Source organism: Neoarius graeffei, chromosome 7, assembly GCF_027579695.1.
Source record: "Neoarius graeffei isolate fNeoGra1 chromosome 7, fNeoGra1.pri, whole genome shotgun sequence".
Classification (NCBI taxonomy): Eukaryota; Metazoa; Chordata; class Actinopteri; order Siluriformes; family Ariidae; genus Neoarius; species Neoarius graeffei.
Window position 1 is genome coordinate 1,396,709 of NC_083575.1, and position 17,094 is coordinate 1,413,802.

The 17,094-nt window shown below is 45.5% G+C and overlaps 2 protein-coding genes across 3 annotated transcripts in view; both read right to left on the minus strand.

Moving 5' to 3' along the window:
* The window catches only part of srsf5a (serine and arginine rich splicing factor 5a), a 57,856-nt gene that overhangs the window by 5,478 nt on the left and 35,284 nt on the right, over positions 1-17,094 (minus strand). The gene's annotated exons all lie outside the window — the stretch shown is intronic.
* On the minus strand, positions 3,703-15,541 carry LOC132888519 (deubiquitinase DESI2). 2 transcript variants are annotated; one of them, XM_060924555.1, is made up of 6 exons: positions 15,202-15,541; positions 14,557-14,879; positions 12,695-12,767; positions 12,029-12,122; positions 11,747-11,888; positions 3,703-4,231 (listed from the first exon to the last, which is right to left on the minus strand). In XM_060924555.1, exons 2-6 carry the CDS (start codon positions 14,593-14,595, stop codon positions 3,962-3,964), a joined length of 618 nt encoding a protein of 205 aa, XP_060780538.1. In that variant the 5' UTR covers positions 14,596-14,879; positions 15,202-15,541; the 3' UTR covers positions 3,703-3,961. The 2 variants fall into 2 exon arrangements, with proteins under 2 accessions (XP_060780538.1, XP_060780539.1); XM_060924556.1 differs by having other exon boundaries at positions 14,557-15,541.

Consider the following 17,094-nt stretch of genomic DNA (forward strand, 5'->3'; position numbering starts at 1 on the left):
CTGTCTAAATGGCTATTTACATGTAATAAAGCAATGTATTTTTCTAACTGTGAATGTTTACATTCTCAAAGCAAAGCAAAACAAAGCAAAAGAAAAAAGGCCTGTTCAGAATGTCAGCGAACATGGAGATGGTTTTATTCCTCGTACTGCAGTGTGGCTCGTATTCACGCGACTTTGGAGATCATCCTGAAATTATGTTGGGTTTTTATAACCACACACTTTCTACAGTAATACACACTGTTAAATATGTTCAGTATTTGTGCGAGTCTTGTTCTCCTGGTGATGTGATGAAGATCTCACTGTGTTCTTCCTGCAAAGTTCACATGGTCAGATGCAAACCTGTCTCACTGACACGGAGTGTGCAGCAAGACAGTTAGCAGGTCAGTATGAAGATAAATGGCATGTCTGTAATGCTGAAACTGGCCTCCACTATCAACTCATGAGTGAAATGCCCTGAAGGGAAATGTCTCTGTCGAGAAGTTACAGGGAATGTTACAGTGCTCACTTTCACTGGCACACAAATGTACAAGTTCTGGAGAAAATCAGTAGCGTGAGGATTCTGTATCAGCTCAGTGAGTAATCAGCTAAAAAAACTCACATATTCAGACACTTTAGACATCCTTTTTTTCCAAAGAACATTATAAAATGGCAGAATGAACATCACGCTGTACACTGACTCACTCTACCGGTTCTAGATTCCAGCTCCTCCTGCAGGACCTCCAGATGTTCCCAATCTGTGAGATATAATCTCCCCAGTGAGTCCTGGTGCTGTCCTGGGGTCTGATAAAGCTCTATTATGTAAAGGGCCCAAACCACATCAACCGGTTCCTCTCCATTCAGAGGAGCAGAAGTTCAACACCAAGTGTCTCCTGGAGTGTCCAGCTTCTCGCCCTATCACATTCTACAAACCCTGCAGAGGAACCTCATGTCTCCTGCCCATGGTCTGACCAGTGAACAGAGAGCTTCATTCAAACCTGGCTGCTCGGTCAGTTGGTTGGTTGGTTGGTTGAAAGAATGAATAAATAAAAAGTCATTTTTTAGATGAACATTAAAACCCCAATTGTGTGTGTGTGTGTGTGTGTTAACCTTAAAAGAAAACAGAAAAAAGGTAAGGTTCATTTTTTTTAATCATTTATTTATTTATTTATCTTTGTAATATTGTATTTCCAATCGGAAAATTTAATTCCTGTCCAGGTTTAAATCTGACAAACATAGAAAAACATCCAAACATCATCCATTAGGAATCAAAACCAAAAATACTGTACGAGTATAAATCATATCCTTGTATGACGTACAAAACTCATTAAGACGTGTATCTCCATGGCAACCTGTATGACATCAAAGAAGAGGATAAAGGGTTTGATTGACAGGCGTCACTGATCAGACGTCTGATTTGGTGTGAAACAGCGACACGGTGGCGCTCTGATAAACAGCACAGTGCATACAAAATAATCACTTATTCTCAAAGGTTAAAGGTCACATGGTTCTAAAGCTCTCTGAGGTTAGAGGGTTATCATCACACACACACACACTACACGTGCCTTATAGTTGATTTTCCATACAGCTGAGTGTGTGACATCTGAAGAATTAAAAAAGGGTGGAGCTTAAGTTGACACTTGATCAGCTCAACAGTTTAGTGAAGGAATATATTCTGAAGTTTTATTCTTTTAATTTGGAAAACTCTAGTTCTGTCTCTCTAAACCCACTTGTTATTCCCACTTGTAAGGACTTTTCCAACAGGGAATTCTGTGACGTGACACCAACATGGTGATTGGAGTGAAAAATGAGAAACAAAAATACAGATAATTTAAAGGTTAATTGATTATTTACTGGTTTTCCTTGAATGAAATTGTGCACTTTCGTGTTATTTTATTGCTATTAACGCTGAATTATTATAACTTACATCTTTAAGTAAACATTAAAAATCAACCCAGCACCAACCCAGCAGCTGCTGTGGGCATATTCTAAAAGTTATTTCAGAGCCTCAGTGGAAAGTAAGTCTGATATTTCACTGACAGTGAAGAAGCTGGTTTGTGTAGATCCCATTGCTCAATGATAAAACTCAGAACTCGGAATTTATGACATGGAAACACTAAAGAAAACATTCCTCATCTCGTCTTTCGTCACTCTCTCCATTAACAATCAATAAAAGATCACTTCACTACTTTGGATGAGTTTATCGTCATGCTTACTTGAGATCAATCAAAACAGGTGGTTAAATCGAGAGTACAGAGCTCAGCGTTCCCCACCTTTTGCATGTCTTGGTAAAATCATGTGTGCGTCGCAGCCTTGTAGTATTTGAGTCCAGGACTCAGACTCGAGTCCGACTCATGCCCTAATTTTTAAGGACTCGTGACTCGACTTGAGCACTGATGACTCGGACTCATGCATTAACTGCATTAGGACTCGTAAATTGGAGACGAGGACTCGGATTTTTTCTTACTTTTTTTGTAACATGCCATAATAATTTGGCATAAGATATTAATATCTACATTAATTTTGTACTAATTTCATGCAAGAATGTCACACCTGCGCGCCTTGGCGCGTGCATCAGATAGACTCTCGGGCACGCTCCGGACAGCGCGCGTGCCAAGCGGACTCTCGTGCGTGCGATGTAAACGACTCACACCTGCACAGGATTAAGGCATAATCAGCGAGCTGATATAAAAACTGTGAAAACACACTTACTTTGTGAAGCATTGAGTTGTGTTGTTGACATGTTACCAAGCCTTATTTCCTTGTTTGTTTTCCTGATCCCTGATTTCTTGTTTCTCATCTTTGATAGTCTGTTTCACCGTTTTACGATTTTGCCTGCCGTTCTGGATTGTTTACCATCTTCACTTGTATTAGTAAACACACCTTCTGCACTTCCATCTGTCTCCCAACCATCTCTGACAGAATACTACACACTCCCTGACAATGAGAAGCACATTCACCTGTTCATACGCCATGTTCAGGAACAAGCTAAAGTTAATGGCGCTGAAACAGCCACCGTCACGTGGTGCGGTTGGAGTCTTGTTCTCGGACTCGACTCGGATCAATAGTGGACTCAACTCGGACTCGACTCAAATTTTTTTTAATGACTTGGACTTGAACATTGGGGACTCGAGACTGGACTCAGACTCAAGGTTTAGTGACTCGACTACAACACTGGTGTGTCACAGTAAAGGTATAAAATTTGATCTCAGCCTTTTTTAATTGATATTTTTAAATTCTGCGAGATTATTGACATCAGTCTGAATCAGAACCGAACACTGAGATTATTTTAACACGTCTTTATAACATACTCCCATCACGCACTCATGCCACGCGCAGTCATGTCACGTACACACTCACGTCACACACTGCCAATGACTTGCTTTGCTTAAAAATACACACACACACACACACACACACACACACACACACTAAAATACACTGAACTGAATCCTCAGCAGTAATGTGTAGAATTAAACACAAATACTATATGTATAGAAATTAAATTGGAAATTAAATGTAATAAAATATAATAATGCATTTGCATGTCCTGCCAAATGGAAACAGCTGAATAATCAAACTCATTCACAACAAATAAATAAATGTTAAATATATTTCTGAATATTTGAATCCCTCTGTTTAATCGTCAGAAATCAAACATTAAATTATTTACAAAGTATAAAAACTAATTTCTAATAAATCAGAAAGTTTTATATGTAAGTTCACCTTGGAAAAAAATATTTCCTCATTAAAAGTTAAAAAATCTGAGAAGAGTCCCGAGTTTACAGTACCATAGAGGGGGAGGGGCAAAACCGAGGCCTGTGATTGGTCAGTATGAACCATCAGCCACTTGTCTGCTGCTGACTGGTTGTTAAAAAACAAAAACAAATCACAACAACAGTTCAATGTTTCATGAGGATGGTTGGTGTGGGTGCGTGAGAGAGAGAGAGAGAGAGAGAGAGAGAGAGAGAGAGAGAGAGCGCTCTCACACTCGAGTGTGTCTGCAGTTGTGTGATCTTCCTCCCACAGCCCCTGACGGCTCCTCGTCGCTGGAGCTGGAATCGCGTGTGTGAGAGTGGGAGTGTGTGTATGGGTGTGTGTATGAGTGTGAGTCTTCTCTGTGCATGCTGATGTGGCTCTGCAGGGCAGCCGGTGTGAGCCACTCTCGAGGTAAACAGCTCTGCAGGAACGGCACACATGAGCTGAAATATGCCAAGCGGTTCACCCAGCGTGGGATCTCACACCCACACAGCAACTACACACACACACAGAGAGAGAGAGAGCGCACATTATTACCAGTGATGTAAGAGCTGCTATTTTCTGTCTTTCCTGTTGTTATTCTTGGATCATTTGCATTTCACACTAGGATCGGTCCAAAAGTGTTGAGTTTATATCACAAACTGAGCACAAACATAGCCCCGCCCCGAAATCAGTTTTAAAAAGAAATTCTGTTTCAAATGAACTGACAGATAACCAGAGAGACACAGAGAGAGAGAGAGAGAGAGAAAATCAGACAAGGACAGTGTGGCAGCAGGGGTGTGGTCAAGCATCAGTTTGTGAATGGAGGGTGGAGCTGAGGAAGGGGCGTGGCACCTTCAATTGATGTGTGTGTCTCTTCAACAGTGATGACAGAGCGGTGAAAAGGAGGGGGAGAGTGAGGAGATGGCGGCTCCCAACCAGAGCACGTGTGTGTGTGTGTGTGTGTGTAGAGGCTTAACGTTAAGCTGGAAAGCAAATCTAAGAATAAAAAGGACTGTGTTGAACATCATTTCCCACCTGCCTGCGCTTCAGTGTTTCACCCACCCCAGGGAAATACTATACTGGTGCCAAAACCTGGTAATACTGGAGGGAACTACCCATAGACTCCTCCCCATTCAAAGACCTTGTTGATGCCCTCACAGCTGCCCAGTAAAGTCAACATCAAGCGCTGATCGCCCTGTGCAAGGAACAGGAGCAGTGCTTCGAGCCCTTGCAGCAGGCTCAGAGGAAGTTTACCAGGTGTTCCAGCACCTAGTCACATTGCCGGGGCCCTCAGCGGTTATGTCCACAGACCTCCCCCATGTCACCCTCACAAAATTGGGGCCTCACGACGTTACGGAGGTCTTCCTCACATTCTTCGAACAAGCTGCGGAGGCATGGGGTGGCCAGCCGAGCAACGAGTCTTCTGCCACTCCTGACCGGAGAAGCCCAGCTTGCCCCCCAACAGTAGTGTGTCCCAGGGGATCCCAGTGTAGCATTGTCTGGGGAAGCAGTCTCAGAGCCATCCACATCAGCATCGTGTCAGAGCGATACAGAGAGAGGGGAGCTGCCCACCCATCCTCTCTCTCTTGGGGACTCCCTCGAGGATTTCCTCTTTGAACAAATGTGAGTGAAGACTCTGCATCATACTTTTGACCAAGTGAGAGTAGTCAATGGTCAGACTCTCCAGCCAAACGTAACATTCTTCTTCTTGTACTTCACGATTATTAAAGATAGGTTATACCGAGTGACGCAGGACACTCAGACCCATGAGAAAATAACCCAGTTGTTAATACCAACGAACCATAAGGAACTCATATTCCATGCGGCTCACTTTAACCCTATGGCAGGACACTTAGGTCAAAATAAGACACTAGCCCAAATAATGGCCCACTTCTATTGCCCAGGGATTTGTGGGGATGTCCGTAGGTGGTGTGTGGCGTGCCGTGAATGCCAGCTGGTGAATCCAGCGGCCACTCCAAAAGCACCTCTGGGCCCTCTTCCCCTGACTGAGACCCCCTTTGAAAAAATTGTTATAGATCTCATCAGGCCATTAGATCGGTCGGCACGAGGATATCACTTTATTTTAGTCCTAGTGGACTATGCAACACGATGCGCAGAAGCAGTCCTGCTGTATAATATTTCCACACGCAATGTGGCAGAGGCACTGTTTAAAACTATCTCCCGAGTCAGGATTCCCAAAGAAATCCTGACTGACCAAGGCACTACATTCATGTCTCACACACACACACTTCACAAACTCTGAGTTATCGGGAGTTAAATCCATCCACACCAGCATTTATCACCCCTCGACAGACAACTGAAGAAGAACAACTTTATTTTATCATACGTACACTTAAGCACAGTGAAATTCCTCTCTGCATTTAACCCATCTGAAGCAGTGAACACACATGTGAGAAATGAGCACACACACATACCCAGAGCACTGGGCAGCCATTGCTACAGTGCCCTGGGAGCAGTTGGGGGTTAGGTGCCTTGCTCAAGGGCATTTCAGCCCAAGGGAAAACCGGGGGAAACCAAAGCACCCGGAGGAAACCCACACAGACACAGGGAGGACATGCAAACTCCACACAGAAAGGCTCCCATTGGTCGCTGGGCTCGAACCCAGAACCATCTTGCTGTGATAGGACAGTGCTAGCCACTACACAACCATGCCACCCAAACTTTTAAAAACTTGATTCATAAGTCTGTAAGTGAAGGTACATGTAATTGGGGCAAATGGCTTGAGTCCCTGTTGTTCGCAGTACGAGAGGTTCCACAAGCCTCCATGGGGTTCTCCCCATATGAATTATTATATGGGCATGAGCCTCACAGCATTTTGGACATGCTGCAGGAAAATTGGGAGGAGGGACTTTCAAACAGTAAAAATGACATTCAATACGTTCTCAACCTGCGTGCAAAGCTCCACACACTTAGTCACTTAAGCCAAGAGAATTTACACCATAAACAAGCAACAGCATAGCTATCCCGATGGTGCTCATATTATAGCTGGCGATTTCAATCAGGCTGAACTGAAATCAGTACGCCCAGCTTTTTACCAGCACATGAAGGGCCCGACTAGAGGGAGGAACACGCTGGACCATGTTTATTCAAACATCAAGCACACATACAGAGCTATTCCCCTCCTTCGTCTAGGCCAGTCAGATCACCTCTCCCTGATGCTCGCTGCAGCATACACCCCCCTCAGGCAGAGATCACCACCAGTCATAAAGACTATTACAATCTGGCCCAAGGCTGCACTCTCTCAGTTACAGGACTGTTTCGAACACACTACGTGGGAAGTATTTGAACACGAGGACCTGTTAACGTATACAGAGTCTGTCCTATCCTACATCAAGTTCTGTATCGAGAATGTCACTGAGGTTAAATGCATATATGTCTTCCCCAATGAGAAATCCTGGATGACCGGCCATGTCCGCACGCTCTTCAGGGCCCAGGACTCAGCATTCAGCTCAGGTGACAGAGCTCTGTATAGTGCAACCTGAGCTGATCTGAAGAAAGGAATAAGGGAGGCTAAGGTGAACTATAAGAGGAAGAGAGAGAACCATTTATTAGATAACAATCCACAGTAGGTAAGGCAGGGCATACAGAGCATCACCAACTAAAAGAGGCCATGTAGTGACAACTAGAGGCTCAGATGTATCACTGGCAGAGGAGCTGAACTGCTTTTTTGCACGCTTTGAGACACAACAGCACACAGCCATTCCACTGCTGCCTGCACCAGCCCCCAACCCCCCCCTTACTCACTGTCGAGGAACATGACATGAGGTGGGTACTTAGGGCAGCGAACCCCAGGAAAGCTGCTGGCCCAGACGGAGTGCCGGGGAAGGTGCTCAAGGCATGTGCTGAGCAGCTCTCACAAATCTTTACCTCCATCTTCAACCTCTCCCTGTCACAAGCTTTTGTTCCATCCTGCCTGAAATCATCCACAATCATCCCTGTTCCAAAGAAACCTACCATAGACAGCCTCAAGGACTATCGGCCAGTTGCTCTCACACCTGTTATCACAAAGTGCTTTGAGAGGCTGGTTCAATATCACATCAAAGCCTATCTCCCTCCCAGCTTCAACCCACACTAGTATGCCTATCATGCAAACAGATCTACTGAAGATGCCATAGTCACAGCTCTCCCCACTGCCCTATGCCACCTGGAGCAGCACGGGAGCTATGTGAGAATGCTCTTTGTAGACTACAGCTCGGCTTTTAAAACCATCATTCCAGACATACTGGTCGTCAAGCTGCTGGACTTAGGCCTTCCCTCACTCACCTGTTCCTGGATAAAGGACTTTCTGACAAATCGTCCCAGACAGTGAAACTCGGCCTCCACTTTTCCTCCTGCACACTCTGCACCGGCTCTCCCCAGGGCTGCGTGCTGAGCCCCCTACTCTATTTTCTTTACACACATGACTGCTCCCCTGCCTACCCTGGAAACACCATCAGTAAATTTGCCGACGACACCACTGTGGTTGGGCTGATCTCAGGAGGTGATGAGGTGAACTACAGGAACGAGGTCCTGAAACTGACAGAGTGGTGCTCAGCAAATAACCGGTTACTGAATACCAGGATCAGGATTGCTGCCATGGGCCGAGCCCACATAGCGCCAACATAAAAGATCTCCACTCCTTGCGGTCCCCTGCTGCTGCCGTCGCCTCATGGAAGGGGAGACCAGTGTCTTGCAGGTCTCTTGCCACTGTATCTCTCCATTGCATTCGTTGTCTGCTTGGGCAACAGCGTCCTCTTGGTTCCCAGTAGAGCAGGCGGCGGGGCAAGCGTGTTCGCTGCATGCGGGTGACATGCCCAAGCCATGCGAGTCGTTTATGTTGCAAGATGTTAATGAGTGATGTTTGGCCGGTTCTCTTGAAGATCATTTAATTGGGCACATGGTCGCCGTGAAACACCAAGAATTCTTCTCAGGCATCTGGTGTGAAAAGCTGCAAGTCTTTTCTCTTCATGGATGGTGGTATTCCAACTTTCTGAACTATACAATAAGGTCGACAGAACTACAGTTTGATAAATAGCCATTTTTGTGGGCATCTTGATGGATTTGTGGCGCATGACAGCCTGTTAAAAGCGTTCGCTGCTTTTCCAATCCAGTTATCTAGTTCAGGTGTAAGATCTCCATTGTGTGTTATTGTGCTTCCCAGATCGACAAACTTGTCGACGTTTTCAAGAGGGACGTTTTGGTTGCTCAGAGTGATTGTGATATCATTGCTTTCCTTTGCCATGTCCATGATTTTGGTCTTCTTTGAGTTGATGCTGAGTCCAACCATTCTTCCCTTCTCTTCTACTTCAGATGTTGCATATTGTAGTCTTTGTTCTGTCTCGTCGATCAAAGCTATGTCATCCGCAAAATCAAGGTTGGCCAATCGTTGTTGTTGGTAGCGAGAACTCCTTCGTCTTTCAAGTACAATCCCTAGGTCATTCTTATCCAAGGCATTCTTAAGAACCCAATCAATGACGATACCAAACAGTAGCAAGGACCAAACACAACCCTGTCTAACTCCTGTTGTCACTTCAAATCAGTCTGTCTTTTCACCATCTACTTCCACGCAGCATATTGAGCCATCGTAGGTGTTCTTCATGATGTTGATTAATTTCCTTGGAAGTCCATACGACTCGACTATCTTCCAGAGCGAATCTCTCTGGATGCTGTCGAAGGCAGCCTTGAAGTCAGTGAAGTTGATCTTAACAGGTATCTGAAATTCAAGGCATTTTTCCACAAGTTGGCATAGGGCAAAACATTGGTCGGAGCAAGATCATCCCTTTCGAAATCTAGCTTGGTTTTCTCTGAGGCGTTCGTTGATAGCATCCCGAACGCGTAGCAGCACCAGGGTGCAAAATACCTTTCCGGCTATGCTTAATAAAGTGATGCTGCGATTATTGGAACAGATTGTAATATCACCTTTTTTTGGAATTTTGACAATGACCCCCCTCTTCCAGTCTTCTGGTATCTTTTCACGAGTCCACACTACGATACATATTTGTAGTAACCAATCAATCAGTTTGCCGCCTCCAGCTTTCAGCATCTCCCCTGTGATTTTATCATATCCTGCGGCCTTGTTGTTTTTAAGCCTTCCAACTGCTCGGTTGACTTCGTCTTTAGTTGGGGGACTCAGGTCAATTTCCAGCTCATCAGATTCGGTGGTTATGTCCTCCAGAGCAATATCAGGTGGTTCTACATTTAGGAGCTCTCTGAAATGCTCTACCCTTCTTTCCAGTTTCTTTTCCTTACAGTCAATTACTTTGCCATCTTTGTCTTTCACCACTGATGTATTTCGGGTCTTTATGCCAGTCAAAGTTTGTACTTTCTGGTAGACTTCTCTCTGACTCTTTCTACTTGCTGCTTCTTCAAGCGCCGACGCTTGTGTGTCGATCCAGTTCTTCCAATCTTGCTCAGCATTGTTTTTGACTCTTATTTAGTTCTTTATACTTCTTCTTACTTTCTTCTGTTTGGAGCTGGTCTTTGGCTTTCTTAACCTTTCTACGATGTTCAAGGAGTTCACGCTTTCCTGGGCTTATCCAGCACTGGTTTGGTACCCTATGGCCTTTTCTGCTGCAGTGTAGACTGCATCACAAAAGGTGTTCCATTCGAGGTCCACATCTGGTTCAGATGATAGGTCTGATAACGCGTCAAAGCGATTGGCTATCTTTATCTGATAGTCTCTTGCCAGATGGGGGAGAAGCAGATCTCTATCCATAAGCTTTGGGTTTTTTGTCTTCTTTCCCTGGGCAGCCAGCTTGAGTTGGATCTTGGCAATGACGAGCTCATGGTCACTCCCTATATCAGCACCCCTGAAAGCTCGGACGTCCAGCAGAGACTTTCTCCATTTACCGTTTATCAATACATGGTCAATTTGGTTGTGATTATTACCATCAGGTGATGTCCAGGTAGTTTTGTGGATGGTTTTGTGCTGGAATAAGGTTCCACCAACGACCATGTCGTTTTCAGCACAAAACTCAACAAGTCGCAACCCATTGTTGTTCATATCACCGACGCCATAGTGACCAAGTACTCTTTGCCAGTGTCCGATGTTACTACCAACTTTTGCATTAAAGTCAGCGATCACCAATTTGAAATCATGTCTTGGCACATCATCAGTGATACTTTGTAGGGTCTCATAGAAAGTATCTTTTGTATCATCCTCTGCATCCTTGGTTGGAGCGTAAGCTACAATGATTGAGATTTTTGCTTGTTTTGTATAAAGCCTCGCTTTCAAAATCCTTTCGCTGACAGTTTCATATGACATAAGGCTTGCTCTAGTTTTAGGAGAGAGCAGCAAACCAACACCATTTTAGTCGCCTCTTACGACACGCATAGTATACATTGGGGGTATTCGTAATCCGCCCACCACACGGATTACTGAATACCACAAAAGCTAAAGAAATCATCATCATCATCGACTTCAGGAAGAACAGGGCTGACTTTACCTCTCTCTAGATCAATGGCAACTGTGTAAAGAGGGTCAACACCTTCAGGTATCTTGGCACCCTCATCTCTGCAGACCTCTCCTGGTCTGCAAACATCATGGCAGTCATCAAGAAGGCCCAGCAGCGACTATACTTCCTGAGGGTGCTCAGGAAGAACAACCTGGATAGTAAACTGCTGGAGACCTACAGAGCCTGCATTGAGAGCCTGCTGACGTATTGCATCTCTGTGTGGCATGCCAGCTGCACTGAAGCAGACAGGAAGAGGCTGCAGAGAGTGGTTAAGACAGCGCAGAAAATTGTTGGCTACCCTCTCCCCACCTTGGACGACATGTACAACTCTCACTGCCTCACCAGAGCGAGAAACATTGTCAAGGACAGTTCTCACCCGAGCCACCATCTGTCTGACCTGCTGCCCTCTGGGAGGACTGTGTTGAACATCATTTCCCGCCTGCCAGCGCTTCAGTGGTCCACCCACCCCAGGGAAATACTACAGACAGAAAGATAGGTGTATGTAGTGAAAGAGAAACAGACAGGCAGACAGACAGCTGTGTGTGTGTGTGTGTGTGTGTGTGTGTAGGTAAAACCTCAGACAGGGCAGAAGAGAAGTGGTTGCAGTTTTTGTGCATCAGGTGATACGCGTTTCCTTTAAACTCTTTTCCCATTTCCTCCATGATCTTATCAACATCTTCCTCTGTGAAGTCTGTCGTACCCAAAGCAATTGCCTCTCTGACACACACACATACACATCATATTATTTATATTCTATAACTTAACATGTGTAGTACTGCCAATATATGCATGTGTTCAATGTACGTGTATGTGTGTGCAGGTGAGTGTGTTTAACGTGTGTGTGTGTGTCTCCTCACTTGAATTTAAAAGTCTCTCCGAGCTCAGTGGCGTTTCCTGGGTTGATCTCAAACACTCCACTGAAAGGATATGGATGACCTCCATATGCAAATTCTGCCACACACACACACACACACACACAAAGAGAACTGAATAAAGTGTAGAAAATGTGTGGATGTCACAGTTATGTGTCTCAGTGTGAAACCTGATTTCATCCTTTATTTTATTGATCACGTTAACCGGATGCAGCTGTGTGACACTAACAGATTGGGGACACGCCCAGGGTGAGCCCCACCTCTCACCCAGAGTCAGCTGGGATTGGCTCCAGCTTCCCCCATGACGGATACTAAGTGGTGTAGATAACGGACGGATGGATGGGGTCAGCTTTAGTGCACGACATTAATCAGTATTGAAATGTACTAATGAGTATTAATGCGTGTTAATTGGCATTGAAGGATATGAATGAGTATTATTGACTATTTCAAATCAGTATTAATCAAAACAGAAAAGTACTAATGAGCAGTACAGAGCGCGAACTTGCACTGAAGAGTAATGATGAGTATCAATCTGCACTGATGAGTATTAGTGAGTTTTACAGAGTGGTATCAACAGTTACTTGTTAGTATTGATTCGTACTAATCAGCACTGAAGAGTATTAAATCAGTATTAATAAGTGTGTGTCATACCTCTGCCATACAGCTGTATTCCTGAGTGGAAGACTCCGATCCCCAGAGTGGATGTGTATTCATTAATCCAGTACTGATAGACAGGCAGGTATGCAGACAGACAGACAGACAGACAGACAGACAGGGGTAATATTATCTCAGAATTCAGTTTAGGCCGGTGTTATTTGCGCAGCGCTATAACAGTCCACATGGTCACAGTGCAGCTGTACAGAAACATGGGTTTTGAGTCGTATTTGAACGCTGGAGAGAAGACGTGTTGAGGAAACACTCCCTGAGACGATGCGTAGAAGAACCCTGGAGAGGAACCAGACTGAATGGGGGACCAGTTCTTTTCACCATATAGTGTGATGATAAACCAACCCAGTGTGGAGGTGTAGAACAGAAAAGACACAGTTGCGAGTGTGTGTACAGGAAGTTGAGTGTAAACTGACTGAACACAGGACAGTGATCATGATTACAGCAGCAGCTCCTCAGTGTTCAGATTAAACACCAACACACTGGCTGTGTATCGACTGGTGCTGAGGAGCGAAGTCTTTTTGACACTGTCCATGTGGGAGCACTAACAATCCTACACACACACACCACTACTCATGGGGAAACTGCTCTGAATGCATTCTATTATTTATCTCTCTGTGTGTGTGTGTGTGTGTGTGTGTGTGGTGTTAGCTGGTGCCAGGACTTTTAAACCCTCCACTCTCTCTCTCTCACACACACACACACACACACTACAGTTCCATTTTCCAGGAGCAACTGCTTTCCCCCGACACCCACCTGCAGTGTGTGTGTGTTCCTGACCCACGATCTCATGTGACTCAACAGCTGAAGTGTGAGGACATCGTCACTCTGGGACAACTTTACTACACCACAGACCTCTAAAGCAAACAGGGTAACAAAAATATTTCAAGTTTACACAAATTAGTTGTTTCTTCCGAATCCCATGCCAGATGTTGGCCCCGCTCCCTCCACAGTCCTTTCACAACCGCTGCATTCAAATTTCATTCACAAAATGGTACATGCTAGCAATTTGTACTCCATATAATTAGTCATTTCAGTATTCCATACAGTAATTTACTGACACATCTGAAGTAAATGGTGATGTTCCAGATGTTTTTGTTTTGTTTCCACTCTCACGGTGTCTTTATGTTTAATAGCTGCATGCTAGCTAAACCCTTAGCTACTTTTTTCCCGAACTCGTTGCTATGGTTTGCTAATGTGAGGCGATCTGACGCGAGCGTTCATCTACATTCATCACTCTGAGGAAAAATAATCACCATAAAAATGTGACCTTCTCTCCATTAGATCTGAAATGTTATCACAAATGTTCCACAAACTCACTTCTCAGAGGTCCAGTGATTGAACTGCCTGTGAGCACCAGCCAATAAGAGGGTAGGAGGTGGGATTTGCCAGAATAAGCATGGAAAGAAATGTTTAGTCTTAAGTTATTGATTATTATTGGATGAGGGTCCATGTTTTAGATCAACACTGCCACCTAGTGTACAACACGCTCTATTGAGCTAACATGACAAAATAGTAAAAAAAAAAAAAAAAGAGTGAAAAGTTTCAGGGAGTGGTCAGAGAGAGGGAGTGGTCATTTACATACTGCATGTCTGATACATGATGTGATAAATGCAAATTGTATCACAATAACAATTTACAAATAATGTTTCACTCATCCCAGGTGTCTTTACAAACTAAACTTTCAAATATTTTTTCACACACAGGATGATGGGGAGACTGTACTGCCCCCTGCTGGACTGGAGGACACAACACACATCACCCGTCAGCATCCCCACTGATTTCAGCAGGATGATGGGGAGTCTGAAACACACACACACCGCTGCAGGAGTGTATTTGGCTCTCACCATGTCGTAGACGTTGAGGATGACAGGTTCACTGGCCATTCTTCAGTGCAGAGAGCGAATGAGCGAGCGAGAGAGAGAGAGGAGTGCAGTCCTTTCTGAAGATGTTGAACGTGTGCAGGATGGAGGGATTGTTTCTCAGCGTTTTAATCCTCTAAAGCTAGGCGTGAGTTTGGAGGTAGCTACAGGCGGAGACGTCTATCTTACTCATTGGTCCTCTATCGACAGGACAGGCACTTCAGAGGCCTCGGGTGATGATGAACATCTGGATCCACCTCCGGACGATGGACATCATGTCATCACATCATCATGTCATCACATCACTCCTTAAAAAACAAACAGAACAACAACAATGGAGGAGAGACGAGGGCAGGAGCGTCATACACAAACTGCTGGATGGAAGTCCAACAACAAGCTGATGTGAGGACTGACAGAGAGCCAGAGAGAGAGAGACAGACAGAGAGAGAGAGAGACAGAGACAGAGAGAGAGACAGGGAGAGAGACAGACAGAGACACAGACAGAAAGAGAGAGAGAGACAGAGAGAGCCAGAGACAGACAGAGAGAGAGACAGAGAGAGACAGAGAGACAGAGACACAGAGAGAGAGAATCTACTGCAGTGTCCCGTGAGTCAGCAGGCGGTGATTTACAGTCGCACTGCGCGCGTGTTCCCCTGATGGTGAAGATGGTGGTGCAGTCAGAGCTGCAGTCTCCATCAGAGCTCTGGCCGGTCAGTTTCCTCCCGAAATCCAAAATCCTCTTTAAAACCAGAGGAGGATGACGTCACGACGCAGACCGGACGCAGCGGAACGCGCGCGCACAGAGGAAACGAGCCGAGCCGAGGGTCCTCGCGCTCCTCACTGCAGGAGCAGGGGGCGGAGTCAGCAGCGCTGCTGTGAGTGTTTATTGGTCTGAGCGCCATACCAGACTCCGCCCATTACATCCCCACTGTTTCAGCTTTAAAGCGGAAGTGAGAGAAGATTAAACCTCAGTCTGACCAAATCAGGTAGAATAAACATTTTAAACCAGGGCGAGTGGTTTTATATTCTGTTTATTCTCTATAATAATAAGGAAAAGATCCTGGATCATCAACTGAGAAAAACATTGAGAGGAAAAATAAACCTACTGAGTGACTCATCATCATCATCATCTCACTGCCACAACAGTGATGTATTGTGAAGTTCTGGGTGATGGATCTGCCTGGTGATATACAGCAGTAACAACAACAACTTTTAACTCTTCAGACTTTTCCCCATGAGCTCTTCAAACTCTTCAGACTTTTCCCACTTCACAGTTTTTTGAGAATTCCTGTGTAAATTTTGTAAAGGTGACAATTCTGAAACATCACCTAAATGCTTTTTTTTAAATATTTAATCTCACCTGAAATTCCTTCCCTCCACACTTCAGGTTCAGCAGCTCTGTTTAAAGGGTCAGCTGAGGAACTCTCTCACTTTACCGGGCAGAACCCGACAGCAGAGTTTCACCTATCAGATAACCTTCTAAGGAATACTGCCTGAGAAACACACTGGTGTGTGTGTGTGTGTGTGTAAAGGTTCCTGTGCTGCAGTAACTGAGAGAGATGAGAGGTGTGATATACAATCTGTGCTAATGCCTCCATTTTGTGTGTGTGTGTGTGTGTGTGAGAGAGACTCAATAATATGGATACAATAGGGACAAACACACTGTGCAGTGACTAGCGTCTCTCTCTCTCTCTCACTCACACAAGGGGCCTAAATGCTTCTATCAGACATTAATGGCCTTTTCCCTGCTCTCAGCCTCAGCACTTTAGAGACTAAGCATCAATTTCTGCAAGATGCTGACTGGGCGGACACACACACACACATTTCTGTCCTGTCTGTAAGAAGATTATGCTCTCACTAATGGATTCATAGATGTCTGATTTCAATTATCACTCCCCCTACACTCTACTCCCCCTACAGTCCCCCTTCCCTCCCCTCCTCTCCCCCTTCCTCAGTCCCACCTCCCCTCCCCCTTCCTCAGTCCCCCTCCCCTCCCCCCTTCCTCAGTCCCCCTCCCCTCCCCTCCCCCTTCCTCAGTCCCCCTCCCCTCCCCTCCCCCTTCCTCAGTCCCCCTCCCCTCCCCCTCCCCCCTTCCTCAGTCCCTCTCCCCCTCCCCTCCCCCTTCCTCAGTCCCTCTCCCCTCCCCTCCCCCTCCCTCTCCCCCCTCAGTCCCCCTCCCTCTCCCCCCTCAGTCCCCCTCCCCTCCCCTTCCTCAGTCCCCCTCCCCTCCCCTCCCTCAGTCCCCCTCCCCTCCCCTCCCTCAGTCCCCCTCCCCTCCCCTCCCTCAGTCCCCCTCCCCCTCCCTCAGTCCCCCTCCCCTCCGAATGGTGATGATACACGGGGCAACTTTTTGGGCAATGTTGCCGAGCAAAGTTGCTGGCAACGGGCAACTAGGTGAGACACAGGGCAACTTTTCAGGGCAACAACAGTTAGCAACGGCAGTTTACAGTTAGCTAAAAAAAAAATTGATGTCTTAATTTTTGCTGTGACCATTTAATCGAGCTGTCTGTTGTTTTTTAGAGC